Here is a 17,479-nt window from a genome sequence, read left to right as displayed (position 1 = left end):
CATGGTTATTATACAAATATTATTTTTAACTTGTTGAAGAAGGATTTTTTTTTCACGACGTTTTAGGTCATTCTGAATCATTTGAACAATCGAAACCAAAATTAAGAAAAAAATATTTAGTATGCGTGCATGTGACACAAAATTTGACATTTTTTTCATGTTTTTTAAATAACAGCTGCACCATTTTCAAAATTTTGAAAATTTGAGCTTGAATAATAGTTTAACTCAAAGTTGCTTTTAATCCTTGTTGATCAAGTCGATTATTTTGGGATATTCATGCAATTTACTTTCAGGCAAAACACACTTACAGTTTTTATTTTTTTACTTGAAAATTATTACAGCGACTTGGGACATAATATATCGTGTAGTATAAGAATAAATAACAATTAATTATTAACTTCCCGTAGGGTAAGTTATAGTAATCGCAAAAAAATCGAAAATGAAAATTTTTATATATCTTTACGTTTCAAAGGTTTCTGAATATTTTGGCATACTTAAGCAAGCAAGTGAAGACTGATCGGGTTCGAATTCCACGTATGTAATTTTTTTTAAAATTTTTTTTAATACTTTTTATGTTTATAAAGTTGATACTACATGAATCATTATATTTGTTTATCTATGACATGAACTATTCAAAATTGTTAACTCAGTGCATATATTTCGCGAACAAAAAATTGATGCATTTGAAATAAAACATGTTCATTCTAACCTATCCCTTAACTATGATTCTAACAATAAGTCCGATTAATTAGATTTTGTTTATATATATTTCATTCAAACATATATAAACAACGTAACAACCATAGATAAACAAGTATAAACAAGTATTGGTAACAACGTCGTCTAATCTAATGGCCCGCTCCATTGCACGAATCCGTACGGCGAATCTGTTTGCAATGTGCGCAGACTAAATTATTGCAAGCAAAAGCAAACCTCGCGCAAATATACTCTTCTTTTATCTACTCTCGCCATAGACCTTATACAATTTCATGGACTGCTAATCCCCATACATTTCTCAAGTAAAAAAGTGTCAAAAGATGTTCTATGGTATGAGGGCAAACGAGGGTAGTTTTGCGGCCGAGATATGTCAAACTCGATCACTTGAACGTCAAATGAAAGTCCTTGTGTTCGAAATTGTTGGGAAAATATTATATAATATACAATTTATGTTAAAATAATGAATGTAATGAATTATTTATATATTTATTTATTTATTTTAGTTATACAAAGTGTTTAAGAAAAATAAAAAAAAAATTAAAAAAATATTTTACGTATTATAAAATTCACTGAAAATAAGAACAGTTGGCTAGAGCTATTATGGGAAATTAGAAAGCAATAATGAAATATTTGTTTAAATGCGATATATTTGTTATTGATGTTTAAAAAGCACAATTTTTGTGTGAAAGTGGCGTACATATTATCAACTTTGCTTTTTTTATGTTCTTCATGGTGCATTCTAATTGTTAAATACATTTTTGCGACAAAGTTGATAAGGTCATGATAGTGCTGGACAAATTGCTGGAAATGGCTTGATCTAAAAAAATGTGCAAGTCCCAAGTCATTCAACTTTCGGAGAATCGTGCTTTCATATGAACTTTTGTACATTAAATTTAAAGAATTTCGAATTGGGTTTCTATATATAAATAATTTAAACATGCATTGAAAGGATATGAAAGATATCCTCGATTTTTTATATCGATGAATGTCGAATTTCCCGGAATACTTGCGAAGCATTCAGAACAGGTTTTACTGCAATCAGGAACTTTACCACAGACCAAACACATTTTAGAAGACATTTTACTTTTAACAATCTTATAACAGGTATATTTTTATCCTCTTTTAGTTTAAAAACCCGAGCGATCAAACATCACGTGAACCCAAGTAACTGTAAAATTTAAGCGATCGAGTGCATTCGAATAATCTCGGTAAAGCTCGTGTTCGTATTTGACATATCTCGGCCGCAAAATTACCCTCGTATGCCCTCATATCATAGAACATCTTTTGACACTTTTTATACGCTCAACTAGCAGTCCATGTATTGTATAAGGTCTATGACCCTAGACAATATACTAATGGTCTATGCATGGCCGGTAATCTCGGAACAAACGTCTGTAACCCGAGTTTAGTTAGAGCCCCTGCCGCCGGTCGCGCTTGTTTTTTTTTTTTTTTTTTTTTTTCACTTTGAAATAGAATTTGACATATGACAGATACTTAAATTAAACATGGCGTCCATTGTAATAAATTTTTCATGGAGAGATAACCTAGACAATATAATAAATGCTTGTTAGAGTAAAAAACAAATAAGCTGTCGAAGTGCATTGTTTAACGATGAAGAAATACCAAGAAAAATGCATGTATTATGTAGTTCCAGCGAGAAACGACGAAGTAAAAGTAAAATAAGTAATAATATTTGCCGGCTTTCAATCTAAGTGAGTACTTTTATTAATATGCATACTTCGAATTACTTTCATTTGATTGTACTATTCTGATATGATTTTTCATTACAGTTTAATAATTCAGAAATAATTGAGACATTTAACTATATCAATACTAGAAATTTTAAGGTTATAAATAGACAGAGAGAATTCCTGTCAGCTCTCTGAAAGGTATGTTATTAAATAACTAAATATAAATTAATCTTGTTCTAATAATGTAGGATCATAACTAATAATTCTACATCGATTTTTTCAGCAGTATAAAAGGAAAATACGTTCAAATGTAAAATGTTTAGACGGTTTACTAAACACATTCACAAGTGTACAAGTATTGATATGAGATGAATGAATACACAGGAAAAAAACAATAAGAATGAAGTCTGAAATGTGCTGAAATCTTTGCTGATCTCCCACTAATATTGAACAGTACGACTCGTAATTATATATTAAGTCAGTTTGGAGAACATACTAAAAACACTAATGATATAATCGTAAGTGAAAGGAAATTCTCAATTAATGGTGAAATTCTAGCTAGTGCAAAGGTTAATTTAGGTTTGGCTATGTCACAGGAAAAGTTTTTAAGTATTAATAATTTCATTTTGATATTACAAGAAATATTATTATCTGTGTTGTTTAATGATGATAAAGGGAATCACATTGTATAGATTTTCAGGAACTGTCAAATGACAGGCAAAGTATAATCATGATTAATGATAAAATTCTAAAAAGCAAAGGGATAAAACACCCTTAATGTGCACTTGCTTATTGCATTTGACTATTCTGAAAGAGATGTCAATAGCTTTACTCTAAAATGTCTTATTGTAGATGCTATAAGAAAACTATTAAGTACTGTTATAATAATATCAATGATTGTTGTTTTTCTTTAAGACAATGATAATAATGACATTTTGAACAAACATTTGAATGCACATTAACAATAGCGCAGAAAAGATTCCCAAATAGAGACTGTACATCATAGATATTATGTAACTTAATGTTAATCAAAATAAATATATATGTAAATATATATATATATATATATATATATATATATATATTGGTTATATATTGATCTGAATCAATATCAATCAAAGAATTGTGGTTATATATGTATGTATATATATAAATAATATATACATTCATGTACATTTCTATTCTTTTTGTGCTCAGCTTGAAAGGCTGATATGCTAAAATGATATTACACACACATATATATATATATATATATATATATGTATATATATATATATATATATATATATATATTTGTATATATATATATATACATTGTGGATAGCGTGTACATTTAAGTACATTTTTATGCTTTTCGCACATAGTTTTTACAGCTTACTACCATCTATTATAATCATATATAATAATATATATATATATATATATATATATATATATATACACATTGTGGATAATGTGTATATTTATGTACATTTTATGCTATGTGTGCATTGTTTATAAAGAGAACTATGTAGATATAATGTAGAATGTTTTTGTGAAAAATAAATGCTTCAAAAATTTTTTTTTTTTCAATTTTTCTTTTTTTAAATTTTGAATTAAAACGGTCCATATAATTTTGGTTCATTTCTATAGTATTTTTTATACGCACCCGTTCAGGCGACTAGTGCCATCTGTAGCGCGGGGCTTCAACTAACACAGGAATGTGGCAACGAAATATGGCCCGAGAGAGCGATCTATATACTCTTCTTTTATCTATGGGTCTATGACTCTCGCGCATATCAAAAACAGATTCCCGTTCGTTAGGTGTGGATGCACCTTTAGATACATGAGCACATTCATAGATAAAAAAGCCGGGACATTGCCGGGAATGTCGGGTTGGCCGGGTACATTGTGTAAGTGGTACATGTGACTTCTATCTATGCTTCCATGCTTCTATGCTCGTACGATTGTCATAATTTATAAACATAACCAATAAATTTAAGATACGGAGTTTACGTACTGTTACTTTTTTAGGAAAAAAGAAGTCATAACATAATAGTTCTCAAGCTCAAATGTAATCGTTGCGAGAAATTATGGTTATTTGTAAATAAAATTGTGCTAAAATGTATAATCAATTTACAAGCATTCGATCATCTGTTATTGATGAAATAAGTTTAGAGGGTTTGGATGGCATAACTTGCGAAGGTCGGTTTATTATAACATTATTCAGAGAATTTCAATTAATTTAATAGCATTATATATAACTATTAATAGTCAAGACATTTCTATTGTAGCTATTTCAGAATAGATTTCAGAAAATAATTAGTTTACCGTTACTATAACTATGGAGCATTTGATGTTACTTTAAATTCAATGCTGCCTATAGATGTACTTTAATTTAATTATTATAATATATTATAAATTTTGTACATAAGTGTGTAAATAAATTTTGTTAAATTTATTCTTAGGTATAATACTACATTGATGTATAACATGTACAACGTCATTGAATTGCAACTACTCTCTACTTTTCAAAATTAAAATATTATATAAATGTGTTCAGTTCTAACTTCATTCCTTTAGTTTTTTTTGAATAAAAAAATGTTCAAAGAGTCTTTAAATGTTTATGTAAATTCATTCTATTTTATCCACAATTTGGGTTGATTTGAGAAATACATTAGTGCCATTTTTATGATTTGCGGATACTCTAAAGGGTTGTTGAAAGTAAAGAAATTTTCTGGCATTCTAAACTTTTTTCACACACCATTTCTTTTGCTTTTGTATATGTTTTTTTAATCCTTGTAAAGTAAATATGCACATTAAAAAGCCATCACCAAAATAATAACTATTATATAACTATTATATTTCCAGGACAATATATTTTAATGATTTCAATTATTTTATAGCTTTATGGACTAGATTATCAGATCGTCTTATCTTGCCGTTACCTCTGCCAGAACAATTATGTAGCCAAGTTTGGTGTTATGTAAAGGCTTCAAAAGAAATTGAAATCTATGAATTACCCGAAGAACGAAATCGTTTTGTATTATTTGATCGATATGAGTTAGTGGATCCTCTTTTGGGAACAGTTATGGAACCAGTACGTTTAATAGCTTTGATTAAAGCCATTGCTTGATCTAGATATACTGAGTTTTTTTTACTTTTTTCTGTTATTATCAAACTGTTATTTGTATTATTAAACTCTCATTATTATAAATTCATGTAAGTTACTTAAAGATTTCACTAATTTTTATATAATTAATTATAGAATTCTATTATTTTTATTGTAATAATAGAATAATTTTCTATAAAAAAAGAATATATTGAAGAATTCTTCTATTTTTATTATAAAAGTATATTTTTCATTTGATTAATACTTAATAAATTATTTATAGGCTGTTTTACCACCAGTGGTTTATAAAAATCATCCCATTCATGACAAAAAAAATAACATAATGGGATCATGCTCAACATATAATACCAGAGTCAATATTACATTGGAGGCTAAAGAAATGACTTTAGATGAAGCTTTAAAAAGGTATATATATATATATATATAATATATATATATATAGATATATTATATATATATATGAGTGAGTTCTTGAGGGCGATACATCAAACAAAGAAAAGCCAAAGATTTATAAAATAATCTTTATTTCCATGGAATAAAGATTATTTTATAAATCTTTGGCTTTTCTTTGTTTGATGTATCGCCCTCAAGAACTCACTCATATATTTCAACATCAAAATTAACTACTAAATCATATATATATATATATATATATATATATATATATATATATATATATATATATATATATATTTTCATTATTTTCTTATATCTACTAATATTATTTACAAAATATGTGTTGGTCATCATCATATTCTAATATTGTTTAGGGTTATCATGATTGTACAAATTGCACATTTTCCAGTAAACCACAATACGTAATAAAACTTTTAATATTACGTTTTTCTATTTTTGGACACATTTTGTTCCTAAGTTATTTTCAGTTTTTATTCTCAATATTTATTAAAGAATACTATACAATATATATAAAGCGAAATGCTTTTTCAGATGGTGATATATTATGATAGAGTTGTTCTTGGGCATCCATCCAATAATGAAAACGATTTTATTGTAGAAAAATGATTTTATTTCAATATCATACGTTTCGGGTCTCGATTTGACCCATCTTCAGTGCATACAAATAAATTAAAGAAAAAAGCACAAAAACACAAAGATATGAAGACCAATTGATATAATATTGAGTTAAAAATAAAATATTTTTTTTAAAAAAAAGCTCTTATCATTAAGACATGTTATTCGTTTGGAATTTGTTCTACAAGTGATGGATGCCCAAGAACAACTTTATCATAATATTTCACCATCTGAAAAAACCTCTCGCTTTATTTATATGTATATATATATATATATATATATATATATATATATATATATTACATATATATATATATATAAATATTTTGTAGAGTTTCGAACAAGAATTCAAAAATAATAAAAAATAAAAAAACAAGAAAAGTTTTTAATAAACAATTTCTTTATTTAATTATTTGTTTACTGTCGACGTTTCGGAACTAGGTACGTTTCATCTTCAGGACATCTGTCAAGAAACATGATCTTGATGAGATTTTAGCAAACAATATGTTTAGGAAAAGAAAATAGATTTTTCCTAAATAATAAATTAATTGCAAAAAAATATAATAATGTACAGAAATATGATAATATGATCAAAATGAAAATAATAAAAATGATAAAAATAAATGAGTGGATTATCAGAACAGGATATTAAACATAATAGAAAATTTTCATTTTGATCATATTATCATATTTCTGTACAGTATTATATTTTTTTGCAATTATTTATTATTTAAGAAAAATCTATTTTCTTTTCCTAAACATATTGTTTGCTAAAATCTTCAAGATCATGTTTCTTGACAGATGTCCTGGAAGATGGAACGTACATAGTTCCGAAACGTCGTCGACAGTAAACAAATAATTAAATAAAGAAATTGTTTATTAAAAACTTTTCTTGTTTTTTTTATTTTTATTATTTTTGGATTCTTGTTCGAAAACTCTAAAAAAATACACAAATCCAAGATTCTACCATTCAATATATATAAAGATATATATATATATTATATTATATATATTAAGTTTAATATGAACAAAACAGCACTCAGATTTTTAACACAACTTTATTTTATGATTACAGACGTTTCGAGACCATGGTGTGTCTCATCTTCAGTGTAATTTCCAAAAACAGTTACTTATATACTACACATTCTTTAATAATTTATTTAAATTTCATTTAATTTTTGATATACAAAAAACACCAACTATTCCTTGCAATGCTTGACACAGTACTAAAGAAACATATAACACTTACAGAAATATTCTAAACACATTTGAAGTACTTATCTAGATGGAGACAGAATGGGTATCAATATAATGTAAACAAAAGGAGTGCTGTCGCATACAAAAATCGATAAAAATGAAAAAACAAATTAATTTATTGAAAAGAATAAGATAAATGAAAAAATTTATAAATTATTAATGATGTTTATATAAGTGTCATGTAAAATATTTGTGTCGGTTCTTAGATTTATGCTATTGTTAGTCCGAACTATTAACATTGATTCTGCCATGCTCCGGGTCCGGGAGATACATTAATTTTAATTCGCATGTTCCTCTCAATATAAAAATTTCTACCATTCTAAATCTTGTAGATCACGCTATTTTATTATCTGATCCTCTGTTTTATGATACAAACATAAAATTAGTTAAAACGATCCTACTTGGCAATAATTTTCCATATAAGTTAATTTGTCCAATTATTAAAAATAGAGTCGCAAAATTACTTGAACCTTTTGATAAGAAACCGGAAGAGCCTGGCAAAACAAGTGTTCCTGAAAAAACTTTTTTCATTAATTTTCCATATCTTGACAATAATTTTAACCAATTATCAAAAAGACTTTTCAAAAAACACAATATTCATATTACTTTTTCTTCATTAAAACAATTAAAAATTTTATATTCCAAAATTAAAGATGAAACTCCATTAACAAAAAAGAAAGATATAGTTTATAAAGTAAATTGTTTGGATTGTAATTGCTCTTATATTGGCCAGACCTGCCAGAACTTAGAAAAGAGACTCAGGCAACATGAATTACAATGTGAAAAAATAGATAACAAAAAATTTAAAAGTACACTTGTGGATCATGCTAATATCAACAACCATAAGTTTGATTTTGACAATCCCCAAATTTTATTCCATGAGAAAGACTTATTTAAACGGAGCATGGCAGAATCAATGTTAATAGTTCAGACTAACAATAGCATAAATCTAAGAACCGACACAAATATTTTACATGACACTTATATAAACATCATTAATAATTTATAAATTTTTTCATTTATCTTATTCTTTTCAATAAATTAATTTGTTTTTTCATTTTTATCGATTTTTGTATGCGACAGCACTCCTTTTGTTTACATTATAATGATACCCATTCTGTCTCCATCTAGATAAGTACTTCAAATGTGTTTAGAATATTTCTGTAAGTGTTATATGTTTCTTTAGTACTGTGTCAAGCATTGCAAGGAATAATTGGTGTTTTTTGTATATCAAAAATTAAATGAAATTTAAATAAATTATTAAAGAATGTGTAGTATATAAGTAACTGTTTTTGAAATTACACTGAAGATGAGACACACCATGGTCTCGAAACGTCTGTAATCATAAAATAAAGTTGTGTTAAACAAATCTGAGTGCTGTTTTGTTCATATTAAACAATTAATATTCGTTCCACTCATATCATAAAATTATATATATATATATATATATATATATAATATATATATATATATATATATATTGGGGTTTATACAAAACCGACATTTCAAATTTAGTGTAATTTAGAGTAGTATCTGACTGAATTTATTTATTGTTCAATTTTATAAATAATAGACAAAATTATTTTAGTTTTAATTAGTAGAACTAAAAAATAATAGTTTATCATGATTAAATAACTTTGAAAATAATTAATCGTTATTCATGCATGATTTTCACATATAAGAATGAAAATATTTTTATGATAGGGAAAGGAAAGTTTTCGAATAAATAAAAATAATATTTTTTTAAATAAAAAAAAATTCATTAAATTAAAAAAAATAGATACATGTTGATACATACTTGTTAATATCAATTTTAGTTTTAAAAACAAATTAGCTAAACTCGAGTATTGTCTGTTCCGAGCAATTATAATTAATTAATTTTAAACATTCCAATTATTTTTTTGTTTAATAAAAAATGATTTCAAGAAACTGAGAACATCTATCGAATTTCTACTTAGACGAGTCCTTTGTTTACTCACAAAAATTCCTGTAATAGAAAATACTCTTATACTTGCGACCAAATTATGCTTAATTGTTTTTAAACCCTGATATAATAATTCTAAGTTTTTTGTTCTTTAATTTGTGGCTTCTAGGGTTTAAATCTCTTTTTTTTTAAGTTTGAGTAGATCAAGTTACTTCTTCAAGAAGAAGTCACACTGATTTAAATTAATATATACACTGGTATAATAATCTAAATATATACAAAACCTTTCTGGGAACCATTGCAGACTGATAAGATATCAAATGCTATTGAACCGATATGATTTCAAGAATCAAAACCATATTTTATATATATATATCGTATTATGTTGAAGGTGGGGCATGAAGTTGGTGATGGTGGCCGATCAACCAACACGTAACAAAGTATTAATGGGCGGTGATTTTTGTGAAGATATAGAACTTTCACTTTTGCAATACTGTATTCTTGAAAGGATTGGACGAGCTCGATACCAGGGAGAGGTATAAAACATAATAATAAAAAATATATCAATTTATTTTGATTATTCATGTTAAGTTTTTCGAGATAGTGTTTTGCAGAAATATGTTTATGCACTTATAGTAAATATATATATATATATTATATATATATATATATATATATATATATATATATATATAGGATATTCAGTTTTCAGGGCAATACATCAATTAAAAAAATTTGTATGACTTTAAAACATTTTTATTTTTTCCATACGTTTCGACACATTGTTTTGTGTCATCTTCAGTGGACTATGTAATTGAATTAATCCTAATTATTTCATATTATAAATGTTCACAATGCACAATCCTAATTATTTCATATTATAAATGTTCACAATGCACTAAAAAACCAATCCTTGTCATTTAAGTTGAACAATATATAAATTTTTGACTGAGATTTTTATGAATTTGTAAAGTACATCACGCCGTACATTTCTGTGCTCCGATGCACGGGTGACGACTGAGTCGACTCAGTATATATATATATATATATATATATATATATATATATAAATTATCTCCGGTCTTACACGGTACTCGTTTTACACGTTTTCGATCATTTAAGATTTTAAAATGAAATTTCATGTAAAAAGTAGTTGGTATTGGTATTTTGCCTTGAGACAAGTTACATGAGCTTCCCGATATGTGTAAATATTCGACTTAATCAATAAAAAATAAATTAATTTATGAGTGATTAAAAGTATTCCGAGTGGATTTATTTATTTATACGTCAATTCGGAGTATTTTCTAAAAACTAATTTTCAAAAATCAATAATTTTTATAATTGAACCAGTTTTCGTAGGACTGTTCAGTATGTTCATTAAGATCAAGTAATCTATCGTTATACTAAGTAAATCGTGTAATTTTAATTTTAACAAATGTCAAAAATATTACTCATTTTCTCAAACTTTGAAAATTAAACTACTTGTCGTAAATTAAATAATATTTTAGTTAGTTCTATAAGACCATGATATATATGGCCAAAAATTCCATAAAAATCGGCTTAAATTTTTTTTTCAACAGTTAATTTCAAGAAAACGGTTCATTACCAACTAATATCTTCCGAACAGTTTGATTTTTTAAAATCGATTTGGTAGTATAAGCTTAAATGTGGACGAAATGTTTAACACTTCGTCAACAATTTTTGCAAACATTGACGAATTTTATTAGTTAAACGAGTCTAATTTTAATTTTAACAAAAGTCAAAAAACTCATTTCCTCAAACTTTGAATTTTTTTTAAATTGAACGACTTGTCGCAGGGCCGTAATATTTTAGTATGATCTATGAGACTATGGTATCTACCGTCAAAAAAATAATAATAAAAATCGTCGAAAAAATTTTTTTAAACACTTTATTAGAAAACGGCCCGGCCGATCTCTACCAAAAACTAATCAGCACGATTCCCAACCAATATCTTTCGAACGGTTTTTGAATTTTCATAATCGATTCAGAATTGCGGGCTAAAACGTGGACGAAATTTTTTTTCACTTTTCTGCTATTTATAAAGAAACAGCGTAGTCGATCATCGCACAAAACTGACAAACAATAGTCCTCATCGAGGTGCATCGAATGACTTTTAAATTTTTAAATCGGTCCAGCCATTTTTGAGAAAACCTCGATTTACGACAAAAAAATGTGTACACACATGCACACACACACATACATTTTCCAATTTGATCTCATTCGATTCAGAATGGCTTGAAACGTCGAGAAAACATAAAATTAGCGGATCGGATTTTTTATGAAAACAAACTTCTCCTGCGGGAAGTTAATAATGGATTTCTTTTTCCCCAATGTAATATATGTTGAGTTCGCGTTCGTTTCCTTTTTGTACATTTATAAAATATTCACATTTATATCCGTGGGTGCAACGAAAAGGGGTCGTATCTCTTGAATTGAAGCTTGAAATTATTGAAAAATATGAGGATGGCGAGGATGTACATGCGTAACACCTTGTAGATTGGTATTTAAACATTATATGTAATGGTATTTAAACGAAAGAAGTTCATACAGGATATAACTACAGTTTAAAGATTTACAATCATTTCTGATAAACTCTAAAAGTATAATAACTGTAAAATCAATAAACTCTAAAAGTTTGTGGATAAAAATCACACTAAAAGATATAACAGTTCCGTGATATGAATGGACAGAAAAAAAACAATAATTAAATTAATAAATTGTAATATTGTATTTTTAATATTCAAGAAAACTTAAAAAACCAGCTCTTTTACCAGTATAAAATATATTAATAAGAAACTTCTTTTAGGTGACATTAGGAAAAATATCTTTGCAAGATATGAAACTTGATGCAAAATCTTTGTTTTATCATCGAAAAACTTTAATGAAAAATAAATTAATTATGAAACAGGTGAGTTTATTATTTTGCTTGCTTTATTTTTATTTATTTAATTATTACATTTTTCACTTCATATATAAAGTACTGTATTTATTATAGGTATTGTTCAAGCCAACAAAACTAAAAATACTTATTTTCTATATTTATAGGTTCATTACCAAAAGTCTGGTTTTCAAAACTCATCTGGTAGTTTATTGCATCTTCCAAGATTTTACGTGGAACGTAAACCAAAAGCTTGTTATATGACAGCAGAGGTTGTAGAGATATTGCGAGAGAAACCAAATTATATGGCTGAATATGATGAAATTAAAAAAAGAATTGGTTTAGAAAGCAGTACCAAAAAATTGTTTAAAACTAGTGAATTTCAGAAATTTGTTAGAACTGATGTAGTGAGTATTCATCATTAATTAAATTGTATAAAAATAATTGGATGAATTTCATGTTTAAGCATTATTGAATTTTGAAAAACAAATACTTATTTAGGAGAATTTAGAAAAGACTTAAAAAATATTGTATCATATTAGTAAAGATCAAATCGTATTGAGCAGAATTTTTTTTTCAAATTTATAGCTCTTACCTTATAGAACATTGTATCCGAATGCTAAAATTACGGAATGGAAACGAAAAGGCAGTGATGCCGAGAAACAAATTCGTGTTTTACAATTAATCGATCCTGATGTTGATGTGTTAGATTCTTGGACTAACGATGAAGATCAGGAACCCACTAGTGAAGAAACAGGTGAAAGCACTTGTTTTGTAATTAACATACTAAAATTTATGAAAAGAAATATTTTTAATTAAGTGATACTATACAAGAAATTTATGATACTGCTAAATATGTGTAACTATAATTACTGCTAAACAATATAGAAAAAATTGCAGTATGTACTATTATGTTAGTATTAACAGATATTAATTAATATAAAACAATACATATATACAATATATGTTAATATTATAATATTTATAGATCATTATAATATTTATAGATTATTATAACATTTTTAGGATTAATGGATTATTCACAGTTATCATTAAGTCGCAGTTTATTGTCTCAAGCATACCAAATGATTGAGTTGGCTGGACCATCTGGTGTAACTCAAACAGAAATTGGAAAGAAAATGGGTCAATCGAAATTATGTTCTAGGATGATTTGCAGAAGACTGCTTTCAGCTCAATTGGTTTGGACAATGCTGGAGGATGTTGGAAGACAAAGAGTATCTAAGTATGTAGAAACATGTGCTGATTTTTACATTTATTTTTACAGCTCATTCTATCAGTTTGCAGTTCACAGTTGCAAATAATATCAGAATTTTACATTACTTTAGTTAACAGCTAATAAAAAATGTTTTGCTTATTGATCCATATTTTTGAGGACAGAAGCCAGGTAGCAAACAAAGATTGCTTTATGACTATAATTTGAGAATAAACTTTGCCGGTTAAGTCTGGTTTCACTTTAATTTGTAATTTTATTGGTGATGTCTTTTTATATTATCATTATAATAGTCTGCTACTATAATTGTTTTAATATTTTTACACTTACAATTTATCTGATTGTTTGTATATGTATTTAAATAGATATGTATCATGTAAGTTCAATGATTCCAATATGGCTGAGGCTTTTAAATCAGAAAGGCAAAAGATGTTAAAGTTTTTATCAACCACAAAGAAGTTTGTACCTGCTTTGCAATCTTCACCAAGCGATAATACTGGGATTACACAAGGGGTTGAAGTATTGCAATCTGAAGATCCAATTTTAGGGTATGATCACTTGACTGAAGAACTCCTATTGTTAAATGATGAAAATTCAAATCCAGTCAGAGCTTCTTCACCTACCGAAATGGAAGAAGTCCCTAAAAAAGATGATGTTGAAATTAAATTTATTGAAACCAAGGTTAGAACTTAGTCTGTGTTTAATATGAAAGTTTGTGAACCGAATGTAACATGCCATTAGTATTGAAATACGTTTTTCCTAAATTGCAACCTATGGCAATGTTTCATAAAAAATTATCTTATGTAATGTATCCATTCACTTTGGTATTTTAACTTTTATGTAAAATAGTTCTGATGTATGTTACCATGATTTACTTTGAAAAACGATTTTCAGGTGAATCCTGATGTGAAAGGTTATGCTTTAAATACTATGGATTGGAGTATCAGTGATAGCAATAAGAAGGATACTTCTGGAATATCCTTTAGGTGATATAGTCTAATTGCATTAATAATTTTATTGACTTTATTTTAATTCTTTTCTTATACAATACTTAATTTTTTGGATTATTATTTTTAATCATATCATATAAAGAACCTTACAACAATTTTAAAATAAATACAATTAATTTTATATTAATTTTCAGAAAAATTAAATTCATCATTTAAAATTTTAATAAAGTGTATATTTTCAGGTTATTGAAAAGAGCTAATATGATTATTCAGAGTGTTCGGGAACATCAAGTTATAACAGACTCATCAAAATTAATGAAGCTCATTCAGGAAGAAGAAGTTAATGAAGGATATTTCGTGAAAATTGACAAAAAATCTTTGGTTCGAATGTTAATGAAATTATCTAAAGATGGGTATCTAAAAATTATTCAAGCAAAACTTGAATCCAAACGAAAGCAGAAGATTTTGACATTTATTTGTGAATGTGATGTAACAGCCAACCACTCAATAATTGTGTCAGAACTAGAACAAGCGAAAATGAAAATGTTTACTACGCCGCCTGTGAAAATAATGAAGGTTATACAATTTTCTCACTTAAATTTCTTTATATCACTATATGTATATATAGTATACGATACCGGTCAAATATTGATAAAATGTACAAGATACCATGGTTTTCTTCCTTCATTGTTTTTTATTATCAATATTTATTTATTTATTTATTTTTATATATGCCAATTGGCTATGTAGAGTAAATTTATAATATTACACTAATAATTTAATAACTTAAAAATCTAGTAATATTAAATTTAAATACTAACATATAAAAGAATATACGTACACTTTATGCATAATGCTTTGGTAATATAATCTTATAATTAATTGCACATATTGTTTCATTGTATAGAACTTTGAGGTATTAATTTTTTTTATGTTGGTCTCAAAAACGTTTTGACAAGTTTCGAAATAGTTCAAACTTCCGCAATATTTGTTCACTACTTTGGCTAATATGTTTAAAGTGTTATGCACACATTTTTTGAGGATTTAGTTGTATTGACAACTCTATTTGATCGATGTCTTTATATATATATATATATGACATATATATCTTCTTCGTCTTCACATAATATATATATGTATATATATATATATATATATATATATATATATATGTATATATATATATGTCAAAATTCTCTTTAAGGAGCCCGGCATTGTGCACAGTGAATCTGAAAGAGAACCAAGCTTTACATGTGAAACAATTGCACAAAGCAGAAATGAATTAAAGAAAATTGCAACAAATTCCATAAATAGAACAATATTTTATGATGTTAAAATTGCTAAGAAATATGGTTATCAACCAAAATTGGTACGAATGAAGATACTTCATAATTTGCTATATCACCTCATTTATGATGAAATTGGTAAGTTTACCAGTGATGGAATTATCAATTATTAACTATTTTAAGTAAATACATTTATAATAACTCACAAGATTTAAACAATAAATAATTTTTAAATTGACTGTATAATTGCTTAGGGTTTTAGGAAAAATATTAACAATAAAATGTCTTAAGTGTGACAGCTTGTGATTAAAATGTACCAAGAAAAAAAAATTTTTAGGTGAACCATTGTCTCAGCAAGAGTGTCACGATTTTTTGGAAATACAGGGTTGTGATATGAAATCAGATATTAAATCTGAATTAGCCCCTATTTACACAAAGGAAATATCCTGGAAAATGTTTATCCCACCTTTGCCAAAACACAGTGGGTGGCCAAAGGGTTGGACATTAATGTGTGATGTATTGCTTAGACTTCCATTATCAATATTTTTGAAAATTTGCAATATTTCGTATCAGTTGCCAGGCATAGATTCTTATTTAGATCACCCAATAAAAAAACATTATTTGATCAAGCATCTGCCTATGGATTTGAGAAATGACTTAACTATGGCTAGAAAATACATATTTTCCATACATGAGGTAAAATATTTCTATTAATATGTATTGTTGTGTGGTTCTATGTTTTAAATATTGCTCATGCGAAATCGCCAAAAAAAATGTTATGGAATATAATATAATTTTAATTGTATCTCATACATTCAAACTAATTTTAATTAAAATTGCAGTCTTGTTATTAGAATATTTACGAATATTCTGATACATTATAAGTATATGAATTTCTATTAACAAATTTACTTGCTGACAATCATTGCTCAGTTTGTTATACACTTTATTCAATTTTTTTTAGATAATACAAAAACTTTGTTATATTGGGCTTGTCCAATTCGGACCACAGAAGTTAAAGGAAAAGGATCAAGTATTTCTTATATTTAAAAACGAGCTGTACTTTTTGATACCAGATCTTCAGAACCAGGATATCACTTAACCAAAGAACAGGATTTTCCTCGTTTTGAATATGAATTCAGATCTACAGCAGATGTTGAAAAATATTGGTAATATATGATAATTTTGCTTATTATTCAATCATAAGATTTGCACATTGAACATATTCATGTCAAATCTACTCTTAACTTCAATGAATCTAAATTTTATAAGAATTTATTAGCGATTAGAATCATTATATTTTGTCTAAATAAGTAAGACTTACTCTAAGTTGTCTGGAACCACCAGTGAGGGCTGGTAGATACGCGAGAGAAACTAGTG

The 17,479-nt window shown here is 26.7% G+C and overlaps 1 protein-coding gene and 1 long non-coding RNA gene across 2 annotated transcripts in view; both read left to right on the top strand.

The window, feature by feature from the left end:
* The first annotated feature begins 2,160 nt into the window (after positions 1–2,160).
* On the top strand, positions 2,161–2,794 carry LOC113385081. The gene is made up of 3 exons (XR_003367961.1): positions 2,161–2,429; positions 2,508–2,606; positions 2,692–2,794. It is a non-coding gene; the product is annotated as an uncharacterized LOC113385081 (long non-coding RNA).
* Positions 2,795–4,510: 1,716 nt separating this feature from the next.
* LOC113385546 (general transcription factor 3C polypeptide 1-like) overlaps positions 4,511–17,479 on the top strand; it is a 17,916-nt gene continuing 4,947 nt past the window's right edge. Inside the window, exons 1-14 of the mRNA XM_026623398.1 lie at positions 4,511–4,592; positions 5,294–5,487; positions 5,783–5,925; positions 10,125–10,269; positions 12,561–12,662; positions 12,800–13,039; positions 13,221–13,389; positions 13,659–13,875; positions 14,229–14,544; positions 14,758–14,849; positions 15,056–15,389; positions 16,018–16,237; positions 16,437–16,795; positions 17,064–17,132. Of these exons, the coding sequence (XP_026479183.1) occupies positions 4,511–4,592; positions 5,294–5,487; positions 5,783–5,925; positions 10,125–10,269; positions 12,561–12,662; positions 12,800–13,039; positions 13,221–13,389; positions 13,659–13,875; positions 14,229–14,544; positions 14,758–14,849; positions 15,056–15,389; positions 16,018–16,237; positions 16,437–16,795; positions 17,064–17,132 (2,682 nt within the window). The remainder of the gene's footprint in view (positions 4,593–5,293; positions 5,488–5,782; positions 5,926–10,124; positions 10,270–12,560; positions 12,663–12,799; positions 13,040–13,220; positions 13,390–13,658; positions 13,876–14,228; positions 14,545–14,757; positions 14,850–15,055; positions 15,390–16,017; positions 16,238–16,436; positions 16,796–17,063; positions 17,133–17,479) is intronic.

Source organism: Ctenocephalides felis, unplaced genomic scaffold (assembly GCF_003426905.1).
Source record: "Ctenocephalides felis isolate EL2017-DRISC unplaced genomic scaffold, ASM342690v1 CF-g0.4_SCAFFOLD_03571, whole genome shotgun sequence".
Lineage (NCBI taxonomy): Eukaryota > Metazoa > Arthropoda > Insecta > Siphonaptera > Pulicidae > Ctenocephalides > Ctenocephalides felis.
The sequence above is the reverse complement of the archived record's forward strand: the minus strand, read 5'-3'. Positions and strand labels throughout refer to the sequence as shown.